This window comes from Musa acuminata, chromosome BXJ1-2, assembly GCF_036884655.1.
Source record: "Musa acuminata AAA Group cultivar baxijiao chromosome BXJ1-2, Cavendish_Baxijiao_AAA, whole genome shotgun sequence".
NCBI lineage: Eukaryota > Viridiplantae > Streptophyta > Magnoliopsida > Zingiberales > Musaceae > Musa > Musa acuminata.
Window position 1 is genome coordinate 23,557,976 of NC_088328.1, and position 24,022 is coordinate 23,581,997.

The 24,022-nt window shown below is 38.3% G+C and overlaps 4 protein-coding genes across 4 annotated transcripts; 2 read left to right on the forward strand and 2 right to left on the reverse strand.

Moving 5' to 3' along the window:
- Positions 1-17: 17 nt before the first annotated feature.
- LOC135600395 (uncharacterized) lies at positions 18-3,046 on the reverse strand. The gene is made up of 3 exons (XM_065094138.1): positions 2,481-3,046; positions 1,616-1,745; positions 18-659 (listed from the first exon to the last, which is right to left on the reverse strand). The coding sequence occupies exons 1-3, from the start codon at positions 3,036-3,038 to the stop codon at positions 439-441; spliced, it is 909 nt and encodes a 302-aa protein (XP_064950210.1). The 5' UTR covers positions 3,039-3,046; the 3' UTR covers positions 18-438.
- A 4,551-nt stretch (positions 3,047-7,597) lies between these two features.
- LOC103976031 (uncharacterized) lies at positions 7,598-11,476 on the forward strand. The gene is made up of 3 exons (XM_009391206.3): positions 7,598-7,944; positions 9,969-10,049; positions 10,689-11,476. The coding sequence occupies exons 1-3, from the start codon at positions 7,786-7,788 to the stop codon at positions 11,082-11,084; spliced, it is 636 nt and encodes a 211-aa protein (XP_009389481.2). The 5' UTR covers positions 7,598-7,785; the 3' UTR covers positions 11,085-11,476.
- Positions 11,477-13,231: 1,755 nt separating this feature from the next.
- LOC103976029 (cytokinin riboside 5'-monophosphate phosphoribohydrolase LOG7-like) lies at positions 13,232-17,246 on the forward strand. Its single transcript, XM_009391205.3, has 7 exons — positions 13,232-13,506; positions 14,316-14,413; positions 14,831-14,861; positions 15,458-15,557; positions 15,646-15,716; positions 16,285-16,428; positions 16,673-17,246. The coding sequence occupies exons 1-7, from the start codon at positions 13,357-13,359 to the stop codon at positions 16,766-16,768; spliced, it is 690 nt and encodes a 229-aa protein (XP_009389480.2). The 5' UTR covers positions 13,232-13,356; the 3' UTR covers positions 16,769-17,246.
- A 1,845-nt stretch (positions 17,247-19,091) lies between these two features.
- On the reverse strand, positions 19,092-23,124 carry LOC103976028 (ATP-dependent Clp protease proteolytic subunit-related protein 1, chloroplastic). The gene is made up of 9 exons (XM_009391203.3): positions 22,750-23,124; positions 21,501-21,616; positions 21,207-21,407; positions 20,990-21,094; positions 20,795-20,857; positions 19,891-20,002; positions 19,757-19,818; positions 19,494-19,676; positions 19,092-19,404 (listed from the first exon to the last, which is right to left on the reverse strand). The coding sequence occupies exons 1-9, from the start codon at positions 23,015-23,017 to the stop codon at positions 19,318-19,320; spliced, it is 1,197 nt and encodes a 398-aa protein (XP_009389478.2). The 5' UTR covers positions 23,018-23,124; the 3' UTR covers positions 19,092-19,317.
- Positions 23,125-24,022: the final 898 nt, after the last annotated feature.

Sequence of the window (24,022 nt, forward strand, 5' to 3'; positions counted from 1 at the left end):
GCTCCACCACACCAAAGTAAAAAAAGTAGAGTCATTATTAATGACTATATAGCGAGCAATCATTTCATGAGGCTACGCTAAAGTTGGCAACAACGTACAAATATGAAATAACACTAACTCGGCTAGAACGTGGCCTCCTCCATCACTCAGGGGTTCACTGTATCAATCTTTTATCTGTCTTGCCACAGAAATGCAAGAGCTTCTACCAAATCTCTTCTGATGTTTTCACGATTTTATACCATTTGAGTTCTGAACTCTGATACAGCAATAAAGGAGCCCTCCTCCTGTCTATGAAGTCATTAGTCCTAGCTAGCCTGAATCATCATCTGGAAAATCTCGAAAGATCACAAAAAATTCTCAAAGTGCACCGGAGGAAGAGGATGACAGCAGATACCAAACATCTGTTGATATGGTTCACTGGCTTGCTTAGGAGAAGACTCATTTAGATTTTTTCTTCTCCTGCGCCCCCGATCCTACAATTTTACACACAGGTTGATCCGGTGATTGAAGCAATTGGAGTCTAGGATGAACCTTCAGGTCTCGCATTACCAACTTCTGGCCCACATCCAATTCACTCAGATCTACATCGATGTATGGTGGAACAATGTCCGCAGGGCAAAGATACTTGACTGTCCTTTTTATGACATTCAAGTAGGAACCTGTTGAGTAAATAGAAAAGGTCACAACAGTTGTCCAATTAACTACAGAAAATGAATGTATTGGAAAACTAATTAAATATCTCGATGAAAACAAGCCAAGAGTCAAAGAGAACATTCAAATGAAATCCTGCTGTATGATCTATTCCACCTCACTGTGCTCACGGCTAAAACCTGAATATAACATATTGCTTCATAAATATAAAAGAATCATGAATATTTCCTTCATGATGTGAATTTATGCAAAAGAATTTCCTTTCATTGGTACATCTAAATATGTCTTAAAGTAGAAAAGCATGATAATCTGTAGTATGACTTTCAACTTACTAGACCGATTCTCCTACGTATTTAACATTGGGTTTACTTTCCATCGAAGAAACATTTAGTCATGTGCACCTAAATGCCAGCATCATTACACTTTCCCCATCATCTTTTTGCACTTTAGTAAGTCTGGATTTGTAGATGCAAAGAGCATAGATCCAGTTCATGAAAATCTCGCATCATACTGATTAGTCAGCTCTTCTCTATCATCAACCATTGCTCTAATCTGAACCACACTGCTTTCACAATTGCAGCAAAAAAGGTCTCTTATCCCCCTCAAATATTGAAACAGAAGTCCATGCTTTTTATTTTCTCTTTCACCATTTATTTGTGGATTTAATGAATTTGTTCTGGTTCAACTGAGAAAAATAGATAGGTGAAACTATTCTTTTAAGAACAATGAGCTCTCCAGACAAAAGTTGGTCCTTCTAAGTTTTAAGAAAGGGTCCAACAATTACTAAATAATTCATTAAAGAAAATTATGGTGTGCATCCAACTTATTGTATTAAGAACAGCGAATAAAGAGAAATTTGAAAGTTAGCATATACTATACTTCCAGAAAATAAGTATTATATTTTAAAGAAATGGTTTGCATTATACAGCATCAAACATAAAACACAATGCACAGAGTTTAATACCTTTTCTAAGTCCAGGAGATGCATCTTCTCCTCTGAATACAAGAGGAACATCAACTTTTAACAATGCCGATGAAGGAGCTCTCAAAAATGTCACATTCAAGGGTGCATCAGTGGCCGAGTGGAGATGCAACTAACAAGATTCAAAGATCTCTTAGCTGGTAAGTCAAATCAAACAAAATATAATGCTGAGAGTAAGCGTTAGCCAGGGAGATGAGAAAGATAACTACCTTATTGATGTTTTCTTTTGGCACTTAGACTGGTGGAAAAAATAGGAACTAGCTCATTTCTCCTTTAATTTTATTTTCAAGATTGGTGTTAATGATATAGCATGGCAGTGATCTCCATTTATTCAATTCCTTTCCTACACTATAGGCATCAACATTTTACCTGACAATATCTGTAGTTCAGACCTCACATCCCTCCAAGAACCAAAGTGGGACACTAATGTATATAAACCTCATCTAGTCAAGAACCAAAGTGAGGATAGTAAAACAAATTTTAATTATATACATCCTTGACACTGACTTTGCTGTAACATAATTAACTTGAGCAGAAACCTGAGAAAACAAGGATACTTGTTTTTTACAAATCAAGCATGCTTTTTGTCATAATATTTGATCGAAAGAGAAAGGAAAATTGTTGCCAACAAAGATCTTACTTCGATCTTGTCTCCATAAACAATTACACTAGATATCAATCTAAGAAATAAGCTATCGTCGCCTGCTTCTCATGCTAAATCTTTTCAATGTCTTGTATAAGTTCGGGATGCTTAGAAAAGTATCGCTCTTTATTTCTTTCTTAAGGGAAAATAATTTGAAAAAGGAAGGAAGAAAAGTATAATAAGATTCGACCTTTCTCTACCAACCTTCCGTGGCAAGACGCGGACTTTTTCGATAAGATCCCCGGCGCCACCGAACTCCGAGCGAACCTCGAGCTCAAAAAGCCTGGAGAGAAAGAAAGACTGGCCTAAATGGTCAACAAGCTTCCGAACCTGCTTCGCCTGTACGGAGACGAGCCGCTTGTTCCCTCCCTCCTCCCCGTTCTCCTGCTCGAACACGATGCTGGGCACCCTCCCGGCCTTCCTCTCCTTCGCCGAAATGATCTTCCCGGAGGACGCCCGCGGGACCGCCATGATCGTCTCTGCGTGCTTCGGGTCGGGTCTCGGGAGCCCTTCCAGGTACTCGAGGGGGGCCAGAGGATCCAGCGGCGCCCCCTCCTTCGGGGTGATCGCCGCCGCATGTGAGAACGAGCGACGGTGGATGAGACTGAGCCGCAGAGTTTCCGACGAGCGGCGAAGCAACATCTTGCGCCCCTTTGCAGTTACACCAATCGGAAGAGCCGACGACGGAAGGCGGCGAAGCCAACGCTGGAGGTGAGGAGAGGCGAAAGCGACGCGGTTTAGGTTTATGTTATAGGAGAGCATAGAGGTAGCATCACAGTAGTTTGGTGTCCATCGCATGGTTCAGATGAGGAGAACATAAAGGTCGCATCACAGTCGTTCGATGTCCATCGCATGGGTCAGATGAAGCCATCAATGTTGCTCGCGGAGCGATTTGCGCTAAGAACCTCTTCATCCAATTTCTAACGGTCATTAATCTTTTTATTTTTACTAATATTTATTGAAAATTTAAAATATTTGAATACGTTAAAGATAGTCAAACCAACGAACATTGTATATGAGATCAAATATGTCCCTTGTTGAGTTAGTTATTTTGATTTTACCCATTTTAGGAGCATAATCTTCGAAGTAATATAAGTTTTGACGATAGCACTCGTTCTCTCCTTCTCAAAGTATATTAGTTTTTCCTCCCCTTTCTCTCTTGACAAGTGACCTATAGGATCTTCTGCTTCATTTTACTTGTTCTTCCTATTCCAACTACTTACATATTTGTTTAGAGAATTATAAAATAATAATAAAACGTGTTCTGAAGTCAATGATTTCCTATTTTATATTTTTAAAAAAATTAATATGGTGATTGAATTTGATCCTAATGAGTTAAATAACTAAAGAGGCTTGGCTAAACTATGCCTATGGTAAGTTCTTGGGTCACACATCGAAATTTCTCGATATTATTCTTTTAAGATTCTAAAATTTCTTAAGTGATATTCAAATTATTATCATGATTTCTAGTTTCTTTTGCTTTTAATTTACTTCTTTGTAAATGATTGACATTCACTTAAGAGGATCTTAGCTCGTTGGTGGCTAAGCCTCAATTATGCTTCCTTGAAAGGATAACTTTCAATCCTTAAACTAAATGGTTAAGGTTAATTTGACCTGGATTCTGTTTCCAAGACTACCTCTTAAACTCTTTCACTTTAATATTCCTAGCAAAATTATTTTTAAGATTAGAAGACCGATCAAGATCGATGAGATTGTCTTATCGTGATCAATAGGTAAGTTCGCTCGGGTCTCCATTCTAATTAGTTTTTCTAAATCTCAGCTTTTGGATCAAGGAGAGCTTGTCAATTCTTTCAAATAATAGCATATGAGAATATTCTCAACATTTACTTTTGTTGTGCTATGGTTAATCACTATTCTAATATCAACCCTATAGTCATTTTAGACCCCAACACCCTTGTGCCTTCAAACGACGGAGAAAATCAATGCTAACCAAGCAAAAGTTAAAGACTAGTCCACCTATGGCTTATGAGTCAAAGGAGTTTAATGCAAGCCTAAGGATTAAATGAGGGCTCCTACTATTTGTGTTACAAAGCAACCTAGGTTGGGTCCAAAGTCTTTTGATTTTGGTCATCCAACATAGACCGTAAAGCATCAACTCAAACTGGACCATTGGGATTTTTATAATTGAATCGATCCTTACTAGGTCTGGTGTATTCTTGATTATTGAGGTAGACTTCTTAGTGAGTCTTAATATAATCCTAATAATACTCGATTTATAATATAATATGCTACCTAAGGAATCTCCTTGCAAACCTTGTCCTCTCCATTGCTTCATGTCATTTATGTATTTTAGATACATGTTTATAAGTTATTATATGATTTAACTCAATTGCCCTTTATGCTTATTGCACTACCTAAGAAAGGTGTTAAGGATTTATTACAATACTAAAACAAACCTTTGAATAATCATACTCATGGTGCTACAAGTGGGAGCCTGATGTGGAAACCCTCAGCCACCCCACTACATTTATCTCTAATCCTTTCATAGCTTTGAGCCAATGTATAGATACAGAGTTTCTTCCTTCCTCTCCATCCTTTTCTATTGGCTTTCAGTTTATTACAAGAGCTATCTCACATAAGACTCCTTAGCCTTTCCCTTTTAATATTAATTTTGATTCTATCTTTAAGTCTCTTATTTGCATGATGTTAAAAGGCTTTTCACAATACCATGGAGGATGGCTCGAGGGATAAGATGATCTCCTTAGCCTTTAACAATACTCGTATGTGTAAACCCTTTTTTTATGTTGGAAATTATGAATTCTCATATCATTTTTCCAAAGCACTATCTCCTCAATCCAAACATTAAATCTATAACATACTTAAATTTAACAAAGGGTCTTAGCCTATGTCGCACCTTCGTCTTCTTGATCGTATTATTGAACGCTTTCAAAATAAGATAATAAAGCTGTCAATTAAATCAAGAGTTAAAACAAAGGTTATCTTACCCATGCTAGCAAAATCATTATGATCAACTATCTCATCAACTTAATTTTGACTCATACCCTTTTAAACTCCTGGACTTCAAGAAAAAAAATTAGAAATATAGGTCAATCACTAGGAACTTCTCTTAGAATGATTGCTCCAAATACAATAAATACAAGCTAATCAATTAAGATCATGATACTAATCCTAAATGCCATGGTGGCCTTGGTATATATGACCTAAAGCTTATAAAAAAAATCATTAATGCTAAACATACTTTATCTCTTTTGAATAATGAGAATACACATCTGAATAATTGTAACCCTATAAGAATGTATTATGCTAAGCGTGGCCTCTTTAATCATATTAAAAGAGACTTAGAGGGACTCAAATCAAAGTGTTGATTGATCCTTATATATCTTTTAGTTGTTGGAATACTTTCTTTGATATCAATGTTGTTGAGAATATTACTTTTGCTTTTGATCTTTTTACAACAAGATACTAGGATTTGGATAAACTTATGACAATTTCATTCATTGTTCATTAATTGTATTCTTTGGATTCACGTATCATAGCTCCCTATGATGATGTTTGGATCAAGAGTTCTCTTACTACTTATAGATATGTGAAGGATGACACATAATAAGAAGAACAAAATTGAGATGGTTGGAAGGTGCTATAGTAGCTATGGGTTGCATCAAAGGTCAAAATATTCATTCCTTTGGAAGCTCTTTCCATAATTGAGTTGTTTGTTAAATTTTTCCATAAGCCTTGTTTGGTTTATCACCTTTGTGGTGACTTTGCCAATTCATTCTAGGATTTTCTGTATTAAAATTTTTTTTCTTCAAATCTTCAACCACTAGAAGGACTGGCCTCATTGAATTCAATGTTATGATCTATCAATACATAAGTGTCTTTGAATTCAAAGCTTCATTGCTAACTACCTTTGGTAGCTCTCACTTCTGCAACCACTATCCAAAAGTGTTTTCTCTTATATTATAGGATTATCACTAACACAAATGATCTATATTTCTTTAATGTACATGAGGGGATCAAGCAACATAGAGAGTATCTCCTTCCTTGTTTCTTGAGCGTGTCAACTCTTTTGACTTAAATATTATTAGTTTTGAAGATATAGGTATCGTTATCAAAGACATTTGCCTCATCAGCTCTCATGATGGAAGCACTTGTCATGTTTGAATGGCTTAAGGAGTTTGATTGAACTTTATCGAGATCTGCTGGAATTTTTAACTTTCATTCACTTGCTTATTGAATATTATTTATTTTAAATATTTTGATGGATCTCTTAACATTGTAACTTATGGACCTCTCAAATTTTATAGAATATTTTGACTAAAAAATATTTTTTTAAAAAAAAATAAATCTTTTTTATTATTGATAAGACATATTTTGGTTCCCGGATGAGTCATCGACGTCACAAGCCATACACACGTCACACCCCAATCAATATCAGAAACCGACGCCGCACGCCATCAGAACCCTATGATGCACGTCATGTCGGGTTTCGTACCAATACACTATGTGGCATGACCACCTCGAGAGCTTGGGGCGGTGCCGTCTGACGTCGCTCAGGCATCCCAAAAAACGTCAACTCGTTATAGAAGTTGTTCCATCCCATAGAGGTCAGCGACCACATCGAATCGAGGCGCAACCAGTCCTCGCGCGATAGTATAAAAACCCGTGGCCAACACCCAGCAGAAGGGGGGCAGGAAAAATAAGATCGAGACAAGCAACACTCAACTAACTTGCTCGTCGGAGGGGCCAAAGTTGAGAAGCACCCGACGAAGGTCATTTTTGCAGGAAGGCGATCACCCCTGAGCAGCAAGCATCTCAACCCGGGAATCGCTATCCAGTGCACGAGGACGCGCTGCCATACACCCCGAAGTCGGAGGGACGCGACCCATCACAAACGACACCCAGGTCGACAAATCGAGGAACGCTGATAACACCCCCTCGTAAGGGCTGCCTCACCAACGCCAACCAGGATTCCTTCCAAAGGATGCGGCCACCTCATCATCCTACCCACTCCACGAGAAGCTCTTGACATCGGTCCGCGGACCTAACCATATTGACTCACCGGTCACAATACTTTTGTTCACTAACAATTATTTAGGGTTGGATATATAGATATTTTATTATCATTAAATTATATAAATAATCATATTTAAATTAAAAGTAAAATATATTAAAATTCTATTTATGGTTTTAAAGAGATCTTACCTTTTTTTTTTTTTGTTATCACAAGGAAAGTGGTGGAGCCCATGAAGTTCCTCGTATTGGATCGGGTGGTGGAGAAGGTGGTGATCCGAATACCCCATTAGAACTACCTAAACCACCAGGAAATGACGGATGCGGAGCACGCACATGTCTCTACAACCCGCTATAATTTATACAGGGCGATTAGTGCCCAAATTTGCTTCGTCTCGTTCTCTTGCTTTGCATTTGGGTTTGGATTGGGGTTTGCGTCAGTGAAACGGATCGGGGTTTCGTAAAGAGGGGTAGGAGAGGATCGATCCCCCACTCTTCTCGCCTCTTGGTTCGATCGATGGCGAGGAAGCGGAAATCGGAGGCGACGGGGCTCGATGAGGCCGATCGGACGCTGTACTCCACCTTCTGCGCTGCCGCTAATTCCCTCTCGCAGCTTTACACGCAGGCCATGAACCAGCAGAAGCTTGCCTTCCAGGCCGGCGAGCGTCATGCGCTGGTTAATTCCTCTCTCTCTCTCTCTCTCTCTCTCTCTCATGATCTTTTCCCTATCCTTGGAGGGTTTCTCAGATTCCTAAGTTGATGCTTGTTCTTTCTTCGTCTTCTTCTTATTGTAGAGTTCGATGATCACCATCATGGGCTAGGTTCTTAGATAGAATCGCTTGCTATGTAACAAGGTTCTCGTTGATAGAATGTGACTCTTTTTTTCTTTTCTATTGGATCCTCTTATGGCAGTTAAATTCTCACCTTTGTGTTTCCATTGGGTGGTTTGCTCAAATTTCCTTTTAGTCTTGTCTTGAGTGAAAAAAACCTTCGTGAACTTTCAGTTGTTCACATGAAGGGGATCCTTCGTTGTGGTTAACTTCAGGTCTTGTACTTGGGAGAGCTGGGGTCTGTTTACTGGTTTCCGCCTCTCCAAATAGATCTTTCGTTCTTGCTTGCAATTCCTAAAGAAGCAAGCAGTGCTTAATGCGAACGGGGGAATAGCATGTCTCTTCAAATGACTTTCTTGGTACCCAAGATTTGCTACAGAAGATCTTGAACATGGTTCTTTTAATCGACTTGATTCTTTATAAACAAGATTTTACATGGAGGGGGACAAAATGAAAAAGCAAATGGTAAATGCAATAAGAAAGAGAAGTGAATTATGGCCGATATTTGAAGTTTTCATCTGAAATTGCTGAATTTCAGCTACTGAGAGCCTTTACAAACGCTTAAGCTATATTCATTTTAGTTAATAGTGCTAACATGGTGATATGGGTTGTCCGTACACATTGGTAAAGAATAACTATCTGAGTTTCTTCTGAAAGGAGAATATGGTTGACACTTGGGATTATCAATCCACTTAATATACTATTTTCTAAAATGATAATTCACATGGATGTTCGCCATAGTTAGTTCTGTCTTTAAGAAATTAATTTGTACGTTGACCATCAAACATTTCAACTGGAGAAAATATTCGCTTATGTCTTCTGCGTAAATCTTAATGACAAACTTTTTCTGACATGACTGATTTATCCTATTGTTTATTCTTATCGATGGGTTTGAGACAATCAACTTTAGTCTTCAAGTTGACTGTTGCATTGGCTACGAAGATGATTCTTTTCCTTGTTTGGTCTGTTGAAAAATGCATTTATTTCTCTCAATGTTTTTTCCTTTAGGAGAGATGACTCAATCTCTGTCAATTATGAAATGAGATGGTGATGCAGGCAACATAGAAAGGAAGTAATTACATTTAGATAGGATGTCTAAGTCATGTATTTGAACCTCGGTCCTATGCCATTTTGGTAATCAATCAGACCAGTACGATCCAATTGATACCAAATGGGATATCAATCTGTACCATCTAGTATCGTCTAATTCATATTCGTATATGACCATATACTGGATCCTTGGTCGGACCGGTAATAAAACACCATGGTCTAATTATCTTTGGCTTTATTTACTTCATCTTATAGCTATCTACTTTGCTTCATTAAGTTAGCTTTTCTCAGTATAATTTGAGTAAATTCTAGTGGGTTATTATCTGATCACTAATCTAAATTAATGTTGATTAAAAATGTTTATGGGAGTTTTCTTGAAATAAGTTGGGTATGCAAATAACATTCTTTTTTAACAAAGAGCCCCAATTGGGGAAGTCATTGACTAGTTAAGTGATCTAATAAAATGCCTCTAAGGCAGATACATTACTATTCTCTTTTCTTTCCCCTTATCTGCCTTTTATTTGTTATTTCACTTGTTTTCCTTTTCTATCTTGTTTTTTCAACTTTATTTTCATAATGCACAGTTATTCTCTGCAGTTGGTGGAAACTAATAAGTATGATATTTATAACCCAGTTTCTAGCCAATGACCCACCAATAAACAGTTTCTCCTTATTTAACATTTAACAAACCAAATCCATGTTTGAGTTTTTCATTGACTTTGATATGTTTTCTCTAGTTGAAGTCGTATGCAATTGTTGGCTATTTAAAAATTTATATTTGTTAGGTACTCTTGAGTTCATTCATTTCATGTTTATGCAGGAGAAGCTTTATCAATGGATCATGAGAAAGCATGAGGAAGGGTCAAGGATTACTGTATCTGATATAGTTACCCATATTCAGGTTCTATTATATTGATTTCCTATGTGATATTGTTGCTTCAACTTTCAACTATCATGTCATTTGATTTTCGATTTAATTTCCGGTACTTTTAGCACTAGTGTGACCCCATGTTAGTCCTTCATCGAGTGTAGGCTATAGTGTGAATTAGTATTCAAGTCGAGGAGTAACTTCCAAATCTCTTTTTTGGTGTTTGATACTTTGATTCAAAAAATGTTGCACCACATTCAAGTATTTGGCTTTTTATGCATCCCACTGTTGTGTGTACAATTAAAGTCATTTATAATCATTGCCTACAATGCACTTCTACCTTGTTAATATTAACATGAAAATCTTGCATGGTTTCTTCCGAAGTATCTATTATTGTCGAGCTTGCTCTGTCTGATTGCTATTGACTCGTAGAGTTCTGTGATTTGTACAACTTTAAGCATTACAAAGTGCTTCAAGATGATATTAGTTTAGAAGTATTCACTTTTTTTCTGGTGAACAATTGTATTCTGCTGTAAGCAGTTCTTTCTTTCTCTTTGTGTACTTTCTACTGACAAATGAATATATTTGTCTATCAGTGTATGTATATCTTTTTTCAGCAGTGTAAAAGACAAACAAAATTCAATTTCTATAATCTGTTTGTTTTCCAATCAGAGTGAGATGGATTATACTGGAGAAGATGCATTAATCACTCCAAGATCACCATTCCAACATCAACACCAACAAACAACAATGCACATAGCAAACTCTGGTGTCCAACCTCCATCTGGTTTGTTTGGACAGCCAACAGTTGGACTTGCCCCCCGAAGTGGTCATGCTGATCAAGCGAAAAACTCAGTTTTCTCAAATGCTCTTTCCAGCCCTGTACGCAGGAGCCTTCAACCATATCAGCTTGCTCAAGGAAGTGGATTTTTTCCAAATGCTGATCTACAGACCGGAAATGCAGGAGCTAGAAACCAGGATTCAAATCAAAACCGGGAAGCTAATTCTCTCAGCTCCAACGATTCATCTATGGATAACGCAGAGAGCCCACCTCACGAATCTTATTGAGAACGCTTCTTGCCTTGTGATTCAAATCTAGTTCAAGAGCTTCAAACTACTGCAGCCTTCAATCTATGTTCTACTGTAATCTAAGAGGATACAAGAAAAGGCTAGTTGACGTCTGAACTAGATTTTATCAGCCAGTCGTGCCAAGCGATGCATGTGGTTGCGAAGAATTCAAGTCGTATATAATGTGTGCTTTGATCGTCTCGTTACTCTCGAATGTCTCTCTCTATTACATTATGGACTTAAACGTGAGTTGTCCATTTTAGTTTTGTTTCTAAAACTGGTAATTGCTTTGTACATGAACAAGAGCTTCTTATATAAGTTGGTCCTGTATTCCTACAACTGATATATTTTATGCTATAGCATGTTTGAATGGGAATATCCAACCTTTGTCACACTCTTGCATCCTCGGTTTCTTAAAGATGAGGTGAACATGAAGTTTTGAATGCTTTCAACTCCATTATGAGTTGTTTGCGGTGACAAAAGACCATCCGTTATCTGATGGCACCATCTGATCTGTGTCAATTGTGATGGTGATAAGTTAGTGTGGCAATTGATGTCTAATGATCAAGTACTGGATTATCTCGAACTATGATTAGAGCTGTAGTCTTGAACGAAGAAGGTCAGTCTCCTTCAGTGTGGATGTAATATTCCTATGCTATTCCTTATCAAACTAAAGTTGGGCTCGTACACAAGAAAGAAGAATGGCCTGTGCAATCTGAATACGACAACTACAATATTCTCCTATTTTGGTACGTCTTGGAGGCGATGCATTAATCATGAATTAGCTTATAAGACAAGGCATGTAAGGCTCTGCTAAACCTGCACCAGCCCTCGATGACCTCCCTCTGCTAAACAAACAGCAACCAGTGGATTCAACCAAAGCCTCGACTTGCAGATAAGATGTATAATTACTTTAATTCTCAGGCCTCAATTATCATCATTATGCCTCAGCTGAATTATGGGTAAACAGCAGCAAACATATAGTTGCTCCATGTGGAACTCGGATCCTCGATGGCAGACATGACCAAAGTAAGGGCAATCTCTGATGCCACTTCTTCCACGCAGAGGTGGTGGTTGGGGAGCAACTACGTAGATTACGCAGTATCTCCTTTTTCTACTCCAACGTTGTTGTCACAAGTTCATATATCTATATATATATATATATTTATATTCATCGAACCAAGTAGATTTCCACTGACTTGACATTCTCCAGAACAAAAGAATATATTCCCGCGTGATCCATCAGCTGCATTTTCTTGTGCCAGTATTGCATTTATATTTGTGATCATCAAACTTAAACCCGATGCATGTAGTGATGTCATTCTCGGTCTTCAGAATCTGCCGCACGTATTAAAGCCTAAACTAGCAGCAGTTTGGATAATTGACAGGCTATTTCCCAGCTGTGAGATTTCTGAGAGATGTTAGCCAGAGCATATGAGATCCTTGGGTGGATCTCCTGCCATCCCTCATCCATTTATACTGACCAAATAATGCTTTTGATCGAGAGATTGATACCCTTTTTAAGTTATCGAGGTGGAACGCAGTGGATCAGACCAGATCTTAAGATTGAGACACTCCAGCAAAAAGAAATCTTTGTTATGCTTTCTGGAAGATTGACACACAGCAAGTTGATAAACTACGATATCGAAGATATGAATCTTTCCAAGAAAATTCAACAATTTATTGATAACATTAATTGCTCATATAAAACAATGTATACGCAGATTGCAATATCAGAAGATATATATTGTGTTCCCACCACGCCGACGTGTTGAGATTCTATCGGTGGACGCGAGACACGAGGAAAAAGATTTGATTAGTTAGTTGACCAATACTTACGCTTTCCGCTTCTTAGCATGTGTGAATGGAGATAAACCATCGCCGTCCGATGAGGCCATCTTGGCACGAATCTTGGCATATCTTTGTTCCATCACCATCCGTTGGTTGCCCGCCCGATTCATTCGAAGCGGTATTCGCAGATCGATCGCCGTTCGCACGAATCATGAAGGCTCCGTGAACGGTGATGCGAGGCTTCGTACCGAGATGACCGTGCGGAGTTTCCCCACCGAAGGCTCGTTTCCCGAACCCAAAACCCTAGAGAAAAAAATAAGGAACGGGTTCAGAGCCCAAAAAGAAGAAAGGTTCGAGTATCCTCTCTCACCCGTTGTTATAAATACCGAACGGGGAGAGAGGCGGAGGCCTCGTCTTCGTAGATCCCGCGCGATAGAGGAATCGAAAGCATTCGGAAGAACGATTTCATTCGCTAACGGTGATGAAGGGAGACAATGACATGGAGTTCATGGCGGCAGAGGTGACAGCGGAGAAGAAATCCAGGTTTCGGAGGATATGCGTGTTCTGCGGGAGTCAGTGCGGGAAGAAGACTAGCTACCAGGAGGCCGCCATCGAGCTCGGCAAGGAACTGGTAAATATTGCCTCAAGAAAGTTGTTTCCTTTACCGAAGCAAGACGTTCTTTCCGCTTGTTTTTGTCTGTCTTGTTCTTTATTCCTTCGGTTCTAAATGGCTTGAAGGTTACTACAGGGGATTTGTTCCTTGTTCGCTTCGGTCTTAAATATTACGTAGACGAGATATGAAATCATACAGTCAGATTGTTTCGAGTGCGAAAACTACTGCATTCTTTGTTTTTCTGGATTCTCTTAGTTTTCAGATATGTTCCCATCGAGATATGTTCCTCGCATAATGATTTGCGATGGATCTTCTTCTGCGGGTGTATTGTGTATTGATCAAAAGTCATAATTTTTGGCTTCAAAATTCTACTTTTTCCACCCTTTTGTATTCGGTTTCGTTGAAGAATTAGACAAGGGTTTGATGGAGTTGTAAGAGGACAGGGTGTGCTCGTGCGGTGGGAGGATTCCGGGGTTTTGGCATGAGGGATTGCTAGCTGTAGTCCGGTTGTCCGATGATCAGCCTTCTTGCGTGATCTCTGCCAACCAAACGAAACAAATACTCTGTTTTTTAAATGGGATGAAATGGATGCTATCAATGCTATTATGTGAGATAGAAACGTGATGCCTCGATGCCATGACTCATTCCTTGTTCCCCACATTAATCCACTCCGCTTCCGTGGGGTTTCCATTCCGTTGCTTTGCCACTGGGCTTCATATTAATCGATTCGTCCTCGTCCTTTAGCTAATGGCAATTGCAACTTGGGGACTGTCCTTGGCTGTTTGGGACGTGGTGTTTGATGTTTGCATTTGCATGTTGCCGTGCAGGTGAACAGTGGAATCGATCTGGTGTACGGAGGAGGGAGCATTGGGTTGATGGGCCTCGTTTCTCACGCAGTTCATGATGGGGGGCGCCATGTCTTGGGGTCGGTCTCTCTCTCATCTGTCAGATTCTATGATTTCACGTTGTTTGGTTTTGGGTTATACTGCTGCGCGAGTTTCTTGGTCTCTCCTCTTTTTTTATTGCCTTTATGTAGTTTGGGCATTTTAATAGCTGCAATCAACTCATTGTTCTTCACTGTTACGCAACAAGCAGTGGTGGTTTTCCTGACCTTGATGTAGAATGGTGTTGTCTTTGTTTCTGTCAGCAAAGAATTGTTTTTCTCTTCCTCCATGACGAGAGTAGTGTATATTCTTTTTTTCATATCCAGTCTCTTTCTCTCACAACTTATCAAACTAGTTCTATGTCTACCTCTCTAGTGATTCCAGATGATATTATTTGTCTTTACTCTAAAAGGATTACATTTTTGGTTATCTCATGTGAATTTCATTTTTCTTCTCAGGGTTATTCCGAAATCCTTGATGCAGAAGGAGGTGGGTTTGGCTAAATTACACTTCTTTTAACAATGTATTGTTTGCCATTTAGTTTGCAAGCTTGTTTGATTGAAATTGATGTATATTTTGGTGAACTACTAATCATTTTGCAGCACTTTGGGTGTTGGTTACCTCTTCTGACTTGAAGTCACAATTCTCTATTTTAATGATAGATTGTACGATATTCTTTTTCCTTGTAGAACTGTTTCTGAATGATATTAACTCCTCCATTCTTCTTCTAAAACAAAGAAATTTTCTCCTGTGTTCTGTTCAAGTTTTTTTTTTTGAGGTAATATTTTGGATTTTCAATATATTAATGCATGATTCTTCATAGATAACTTTGGATTTCACTTTCAAGTATTGCTGGAAATCCTATACCTAGAGGACTTGCTAGTAATATAATTTGATGTATATGAAAACTGCATACTTGCATTTTCTTTAGCAGAGCAAAATTGCTATTGCATACACTTTGGTAATCACCTTAATATATCCTTGGTGTATTGTCAGATTCAGACTAGAATTATATTCTCTCAGTTTCCCAGATGCATGCCCGTGATGCAGATGTGGCTTATACATGTATGCCTTTTTATATGCAGCTTACTGGTGGAACAGTTGGAGAAGTTAGAGCTGTATCAGACATGCATGAAAGGAAAGCTGAGATGGCTCGCCAGGCAGATGCCTTCATTGCTTTGCCCGGTATAATTTCTATCACTGAACAACCTTGTATGCTTTCATGTCAGCCATTTCAATCTTTTATCATCTCCTAATATCAATCACAAATCAGGTGGATATGGGACACTCGAGGAACTACTTGAGGTCATTACATGGGCTCAGCTTGGAATCCACAAGAAGCCGGTACAGTAAAAAAAAGATGCTTCTCATTTTCTTAGTAAAGGAATAGGCAACTAGATTTAAATATAATGCTTCTCATTATAATATAATTCTGTTGGAACAATCATTATCATCCTGTGCCTGCTGAAAGGTGTTTTTATAGCATTGACCATGTTTCCGGTAGCCATTGGCCTCAAGAGTTTAACTATGTGCATGCATACCATGCCCTCCATTATTTAGGAACTTCAGATATTAGAATGATGCATGTGTCTCTTGCTTTGGTTACAAACTGCAGCTAGGGAGCTTTTTGTTTGCTTCTTCTCTACACGACATGTACTTAAATCTTAAAACGAGGAACACATTAGTGGAACCCATGTGTCAACAGTCAAAAGGTTTCTGTTCATTGTGACACCAAACATGTAATGTTCTTCCAATCTAAGCAGATTTTTGGGGAACTAATCATTCTAATACTTCAGATACTGCATTGAGCTACGTATTTGTTTTAACATTTCCTATTGAACGTGCCATCACATGTATTTGGAATAAATTATTGCAACTTTATCTAAAAAAATTATGATTATTAACTCATCAGGTTGGACTGCTGAATGTTGATGGCTTTTACAATTCATTGTTATCATTCATTGATATGGCTGTCGAGGAAGGGTTCATATCACAAGCTGCTCGCCACATCATTATATCTGCCCATTCAGCCAAGGAGCTGATGAGGAAACTTGAGGTAAAGAAAGAAACCTGCAATGACAAAAACCAACTTTCTGATTCACACATGCCATGTTTTTTAATTTATCTTAGCCCAAATAAGTGATCGATTATTTATTCTTTATCCAACAATCATACTCTTTGCTGGTTTTCTTTTCATTGAGCAAATTTTGGGTTGTAGCAAATCATCCATTGCTCGGATTTGCTTCCTTTTCTTTTTCTTCTTAATCGATTTAAAGCTCGTTGTTGTTTGGATTTTGTAGGAATACGTACCTGAGTACGAATCGACGGTGGTATGGGATACCGAACAGAAGGCACTGAGCTTTGTGCCGGAACTGGAGTCCAGTATTGCATCCTAATCTCCCTGCGGCGCCGGCCGCTTGGCTTTCCTCCCTTGGTCACTAACCATACTCTTCAAAGACAAGTTTAGAACAGAGTTCAACAACGTCAGAGTAAATAGCGTCCTCAACATTTCGTTCTCAAGTTAAATGACAGTCTCTCTGTAGTCTTTGTATTTAAATGGCACGATTCACGCGTACAGAATGAATTCATAGATTATATATTCCTCTCGAGTGTCTTGATTTTGCTATGTCAAACTAAGTGAAGATAAATTGATCCGATGAACCTTAAGATCGACAAGAAATCGATGTTAAACCTCTTCACAGTGATGCATTTGTTGTCACGATTGCTCAATGTTCATGTCTTTATTGTGGATTGATTCCTGTCCTCTTTAGATTTTGTGGTGTTGATCCCAGATGGCATTGCCAAAGCCAACCTAATCCCTTCCTCTCTTCCTCTCTGTCATGTGATAGTACCGTGAACTCTGAATTATCATGAACGAACTAGACCTACAAGGAAAAGAAACATGATAATGAACAAGCAAACACGTAATTGTCGTCAAAGCATAAATTCAAGATCCTATAAATAAAAATATTTTATAAATATCATAAAATATAAAAATAGATTTCATAAGTTTTGAACGATCGGAGAAAAGATCTAGGATAATTCGTCACGCACAAAATTCCAATATATAAGTGCTCGTATGATATTACTGTAGAACTAAGTAAGGTCAAACGAAGGATATTACCTCAAAACTTCATCCATGCTATCAGAGATTCCAAAGCATCGAGATGATTGACATTTTATACCACATAATTTGAATTATAATTTTACCTCCCTACAGTAACTATATATGGGAGCTACAAATATAAGCTAAAAACATTCACAAATCTAAAATAGGGTTGTCAATTTTACTATAGATCTCTTACATGCTGCTAAGGCATAAATAAACCCAAAAAGTATGAAGATTAGATCAAACTCCACCACAGGCTAAGGGGAAAATAATCTAAACTCGAATTGTTTTGATTCGATAACTAAATGGTACTAGCGATATGGCATCACCGAGTTAACTTGGTGCGGTACGAATTAGAGTGAGTGGAGTAGCGATGGTGTTCGTCAAGCAGACGATAGTGTTTGCCAATCTGAACGATGCTCCAAACTGGGCTTTAATGGTGTTTGTGGAGCTGAGTTGGGTGCGAGTGTCGTGCGTGATTCCACACTCCACTTATCATATTTCCATTGGTGTGGATCGTCTTTCTCACATCAATCTCGTTCTTCATCCATTAAGATATCATCGTCTTGAATCCGACATGTCTTTTAGGACCCATAATTTTATCCGTCCGTTTAGGGTCGAGATTATTTCCGGTTCAAAAATGATAGGACCATTATGGATGTTCCGAAATAAAGCAGAATTAGGACTATTTTGCCAGCTAACTTTCACAACAACTCATTAATGACTACATTCCACAAATCGATCAACCATTCCATTCACGACCCATCCTAAGCCTCGGAAGGAATATCTAATGTTTGCTTGCTAGTGGACGTACGTGACAAAAATGATTACTTGATAAGAGCATAATCATCCTTTTACATACGTTGATAAGTATGCTTCGTACCAAAAACACCACACGTAAAATGATAAAATTGTTAAGGGCATAAGCATCCTTAAAACACCACACATAAAATGATAAAATTGTTAAGGGCATAATCATCCTTCTATGGATTTTCGAAACTTTCTCTTCTTAAAATCGTCTTGCACTCTACTTTCACTTGGGCATTAGAGAAATCAAGTCAAAAAAAAAATGATAAGCTTAGCTACTCGAGGGGGTCTCAATAGTTCAAAAACAGCTTCCCACCTTGACAAATTGCATTCGATAACTCTTTAACTGCATCTCAACAACTCTTATTGGTTAAAAATCTGGCTCTATCTCAACATACATCCCAACTAATGATTATTTTTTTTATGCTAAATTAAAGGATAGAATTTGAACCAAAATCTTACGATAAATTATCAAAATCTTTATCTTAATTAGTTAACATCTTCAAAATATATTAGTTGATGTTCCCAACCCTCAACTTTAAAATATATCGATTGATGTTTAGAACTTTTGACCTAGAAGCTCAGACCAAATAAAATCCATAACATGTCAAGAGGCGACTGTCCTTGAAAATAACAATGATTCATATAATGACCCACAATAAAACAAAAATGTAGCAGTGGTCTTTAAAAGTACCACTAATACGGCCACGAGAGCGTAGTGCGCTACAGCCCATGCCAGAGATGAGCATGAACGCGAAGGATACAAGATTTCGGGATTTGGATTTGGAAAATATGCCACCAGATTGCAGACGTAATGGTAACTATTATAGGATAGATTCATCTTAAAGCATCACACTTGTGCTTGATCATGGGCAAGAGTAACTAAAATATTTAGACCTTTATATGCCCAATGCACAGCACACCTTCAAAAACAAGCACTACTTTTCTGGCAGTAGCATCAACATGTATGTTTTCAGCCAGAAAATTATGAGGTACTAAAGTTATTTATCTGCTGATCAGTTCAAATATCTACCTAAACCCAGATGGTGCTGCTTGTGGACCAGCTCCAGCTGCCCTTCTCATGGCTTTCGATTGTGCTAGCATCTCATCGTAGTTCTGGACAAAATATTAATATGAGAAATCCAATCTGAGGAAACAAAACTGAGGCATTTTATATGAGCAGATGAAACTTCTAAAGTCTTAACCCGTTTCTCAAATGCCGCATCTCGCGAGTCAATGATCTTGTCTGCGATTCCATAGGCAATAGCATCTTGCGCCTGGAAATATTTTGGTCGCTGGATGTCCTTTGAAATCTCTTCCTTTGGTTTACCAATTCCTTTAGCTAACAGCTCTATGTAATAGTCGGTGTTGGCATCAAGCTCTTTTGCCTGAAACAAGTAAATGACATGAAGATTGCGAAGATACATGATAGACTGACGTATATATGGGCCGTGCTCAAGAGAATCACCTTGATCCACATGTCAATAGCCGCACCACTAGATTTGTTCACCTTTGGAAGATACAATTTGGCTGCAAAGTAGCGACATCATTAAAGTTGTGATATGCAAATACACAACTACAGGAGAGTGAACATTTACATACTGGAGGCATTTGGCTGCAGAGCCCGATAGCCCTTGGCACCCAGAGATAAAAGCATTGCAGCCTGACCATATGCCATGCCACAGTTTACTGTATAGACTTTGGATTTGCAGTACTGTTGACCAAAAAAAAAACCGAGATGCAGGTCAGATATACAGTATGTTGTGGAGATAAAACAGCACTGAGCATCAGTTACTCATCTTCAGATATTTTTTGTTTATGGTATATATATGGAAATTAAAAACATTGGAAACAAGAAGTAGAAATAAATTATACAAAAAAATGCTCCTGGGAGATTAATTTAGTTCTCAGATGTGGGCAAATTGTCTCTTTCCTGTTACTTTTCCATATTGGACCCTAAAATGATACTGAACCAGATAATATTCTGCAAAATATTAGTATATACATAACTTACATTTTGAGCAACATATAAAAACAATGACAAAAACTGTAATGAGCATTAAAAAATAAAAAAATACAAATCTGATTGACCCCAAAAAAGCTTCCACTTTATCCAAATATTGACTCAGTCTTAATCATAATTCTTTAACCTGAATTCGGCTGCATCACTATAAAATTCATACTTCCAAATCAAGTTGGTTCGCACTAGTCAAAGGATATCAGATAACTGAAACACTAGACTTTATAGTCACCATGAAAGTGCATCAAAAACAATAAATCAGCACAAAGGATCACTTTTATAATTATAAAGACATACAAGGCAAATATATCTGGCAGTGATTTATCAGATATATGAAGATATAAAGATTTCTCAACTTTGGTAAACTAAAAAAGTAAACATGCCTGAAAAAGGAGGTCAGAAGTAGCAACTATTTTTCAACAGTATAACTTATATCAATGTTCCTCAAGCCAACTGATCCTCAGAGATTCGAATTGGTTTACTTACAGCCATCATATCAGCAATAGCATAAGCCTCAGTTTCGGATGCAACAGTCTCCTTATTCTCATTCTGGAAGTTATACAATAGAAATGAGTATGTACACAGATTACTGAACTTCTAGTTGTTTCAGCAGAATATAATATATGATTGACATCTTCTCCAGAGGATATAAAATAACTGATTGTTTATAGAAACTCTTACTTGAGTCCCAGGTGAATTGATGTATAGGTATATAGGTTTGGAGGGGTTATCATAATCTAACCACATCAGCTGAGCAACAAGAAGCTCGGTGACAGCAGGAACTATCTGTTTAATATATAGAAAAAGACATGATCACACATCTGCATAAGACCGAAAGATGATGAATATCAAGCGCATGAATTTGCAAGCTACATTGTCCAAACACATGATGTCTTACTGGCATTCCAAGGTATACAATTCGAGCATCCAAGAGCAAAGAAGGCAAATCTGGAGGAGCAGATCTTGGCCTTCCATATCCTCGAGCACCACCACGATACATACTTACACTCATACTGTACTTTGATGGGCCATCATTAATGCCTGTTAAGCTATACATCCCTCCATTATCAAGGTAATTTCTTGCAGAAGAAATGCTTTCCTGTAATTACATCCAATAACGCATGGGACTCATCTCCATTTTAGTTCTTTGAACGAAAAAAACTTGAAAACAAGGTACTAGTCTCTCAGCTACCTCTGTAACTTTTTCCGCTTGCCGCCTCACGGGGTTATCTTCAGTCATGAACATGTCCATTTGTGAAGCAGTAAGGCCATATAGGTGCTTAGGAATGTTCTTATAATTGTCCATCACTGTCAACCATCAAAGAAGGGAGGATTTTAATCTAAAACACAGTACAAAAAGTGTACATTTTACTAAACATAAACAATTTGTTTGCTGAAAGAATGTAAATGGGAAACACCACTACCAAATCTAAATTAAATGAAGAAATATAGATCGAACCATTTAAGTTGATTCTGCACGAAAAAGTAGAGGTTGACCAAATATTGAACAAGTCAATGTGAACGGGAAATACCACTCCCAAATTTAAATTAAATGATGCAATAGAAATGGAACAGTTTAAGTTGATTATGCACAAAAAATTATAGGATGACCAAATATTGAACAAGTCAGAAATCAACCACTCTCACACTGCACAGAATGAACCTTCACAAGCATATAAATGACCTTGATGTTTCCCGGAGAAAAGATGAATACTAAAAGATGGCCGACTCTCTCAATGTTTTCAGCATAGGCATTTTGGTTACAAAAATCTTACTTTAGCATGAGAAAGCTCCATCAAAGAAATAGTTTGATATCATCTGTAGAGCCACTGTGATCCTCCGAAGTCGTTTAGCTCCCGATCTAGACACCTCATCTTCAAAACCACATCATATTTCACCCTTATACCAACACCCATATGAAAGAAAAATAAAATAAGCTTCCTAGCATGTCCAATTTGAGAACACAAAATCGATAACTATTGTAATTAAGTGTTTCAAACACAGATTTTCCCATTTCAAAACTGTGAATTCTCTCTCTCTCTCTCTCTCTCTCTCTCTCTCTCTCTCTCTCTCTCTCTCTCTCTCTCTCTCAGGTGTGAATTATATTGTTGTGATAGGGAAAAAGCTCGATGAAGTAACCAGCCGTTTTGAATGACTGGTGTTTATGGTGTTTATCTTCCTTACAACCTCACAGGAATAAAATGACAATAGAAAGTCTGAACTCATCAAGAAAGACTTGTGAGGAGTGAAAGTATGTGAATAAATGCAAAATAAACCTACAAAAGTTAACAGATTTGACCAAGTTAAGAGGTTCACATCTTCATAGTAATAACAATAACAAAAGAACATGAAATCAACGGAAAAGACGCAAGCACTGAATCTAATTATCACGAAAATAAAACAAAATAAATAATTTCCGATACGGGGCACGAGGCGCTTACATCCCTTCTTGAGGTTTTCCTCCCGAAATTGTTTGGGTATGTGCTCATAGCTGCCAGAAGACCGTGACTCGCATCTCCAGGCCGCCTTCTTCCTCGAAGCTGTGGCGAGAGAATGAGGGGACCTCGACGATAGCTTGAAGGGGGCTAAAAATGAGCTCTTGGGGACTCCAGATCGAAGACCTAGTTCACGAGAGGCTCCTCTTCCGGGAGCGAGGGAGACATCGTCATATGGAGAAGAGATGGAGAGAGGTCGCAGCGCGACCGCCATGGATTAGACTTCCGAAGAGAAACCGATGTAGTAATCCTCCTGTGGCGAGCGGCGGATCGAGCCCTAGCAGATGGCGTGTTACTATTTTTCTTGTGCCTTCGCTCGTTCTCTCGATCTCTTTCATCCTTTAGATGATGTTTTATGAAAAATTAACCGCTTGAGTACCCACTAGTACACCATCCCTCGTGTCACATGGGTCTGATACAGGGCTCCACATTTTCTACCCATCACACCAAAGGTGGCTGGTCGTGGAAACTCGTACAGTAGTATTTCCAAACGAGGGGCCACGTCGTGTTTTATTCTTCACAGAAAAAAGAAGAGATTATGGAAGGAAAAATAATATAAAAGAAGAGATTTTTTATAAAATAGTTATTTTGTAAAAATAATGTTTTTTTATTATTTAGGTGTTTTTATCTTAAAAAATCGCACTATTCAACATTTTACCAAATGAGCCCTCTAATTAGTTTTTACTCTATGATATATTTTTTTTTTATCAATTTGATAAAAATATCTTTCAACTCTCCACTAGTCGTTGATTGTTGCTGCCTTCATCGTCATCGCCCTCAACCATTGTTGTTGCCTTGACAGTCGTTGCCTCTGTTACTGTCACTATCCTAGCTCCTACCGTGAGTAGTGTCGTCTGTTGCCTCCTCCTTTTCCTCTTGCTCTCCATTCTCCCTTCTCCCTTCTCCTCCTCTCTTGTTGCTTGCTCTCCCCTGTTGCCTATATGCAATGCCACCCATGGGTAGCAACCTTGTGCCCTCCTTTATTGTCTGTGCAATGTGGGTAAAACCGAAGCAAACACACAAAGGCACCAATAACATAAATATTAAATAGATGACCCTCATGGTTGACAAGAATGAGATCAAATGGCTCCTTGTCTTCAATCACGCGGAAGAGAGAGTATAGAAGATGGTGTGGGCAACGAGCTCCAGAACCCTATTTTGACCCTATGTGAACCATCTAGCTACAGAACCGTATTTTGGCCCTGAACCATCGATAAAT

What these genes read in the sequence shown, in the direction of transcription:
- LOC135600395 (XM_065094138.1), bottom strand. Translation starts at nt 3,038, where the DNA reads ATGCTCTCCTATAACATAAACCTAAACCGCGTCGCTTTCGCCTCTCCT. An exon ending in TCCGCGTCTTGCCACGGAAG is followed by an intron (nt 1,746 to 2,480) that starts GTTGGTAGAGAA and finishes GAATCTTGTTAG; the next exon opens with TTGCATCTCCACTCGGCCAC. An exon ending in ATCTCCTGGACTTAGAAAAG is followed by an intron (nt 660 to 1,615) that starts GTATTAAACTCT and finishes TTTACTCAACAG; the next exon opens with GTTCCTACTTGAATGTCATA.
- LOC103976031 (XM_009391206.3), top strand. Translation starts at nt 7,786, where the DNA reads ATGGCGAGGAAGCGGAAATCGGAGGCGACGGGGCTCGATGAGGCCGAT. An exon ending in CCGGCGAGCGTCATGCGCTG is followed by an intron (nt 7,945 to 9,968) that starts GTTAATTCCTCT and finishes ATGTTTATGCAG; the next exon opens with GAGAAGCTTTATCAATGGAT. An exon ending in ATATAGTTACCCATATTCAG is followed by an intron (nt 10,050 to 10,688) that starts GTTCTATTATAT and finishes TTTTCCAATCAG; the next exon opens with AGTGAGATGGATTATACTGG.
- LOC103976029 (XM_009391205.3), top strand. Translation starts at nt 13,357, where the DNA reads ATGAAGGGAGACAATGACATGGAGTTCATGGCGGCAGAGGTGACAGCG. An exon ending in TGCCTTCATTGCTTTGCCCG is followed by an intron (nt 15,558 to 15,645) that starts GTATAATTTCTA and finishes ATCACAAATCAG; the next exon opens with GTGGATATGGGACACTCGAG. An exon ending in AGCTGATGAGGAAACTTGAG is followed by an intron (nt 16,429 to 16,672) that starts GTAAAGAAAGAA and finishes TGGATTTTGTAG; the next exon opens with GAATACGTACCTGAGTACGA.
- LOC103976028 (XM_009391203.3), bottom strand. Translation starts at nt 23,017, where the DNA reads ATGGCGGTCGCGCTGCGACCTCTCTCCATCTCTTCTCCATATGACGAT. An exon ending in AAGCGGAAAAAGTTACAGAG is followed by an intron (nt 21,408 to 21,500) that starts GTAGCTGAGAGA and finishes ATGTAATTACAG; the next exon opens with GAAAGCATTTCTTCTGCAAG. An exon ending in TTGTATACCTTGGAATGCCA is followed by an intron (nt 21,095 to 21,206) that starts GTAAGACATCAT and finishes TATATTAAACAG; the next exon opens with ATAGTTCCTGCTGTCACCGA.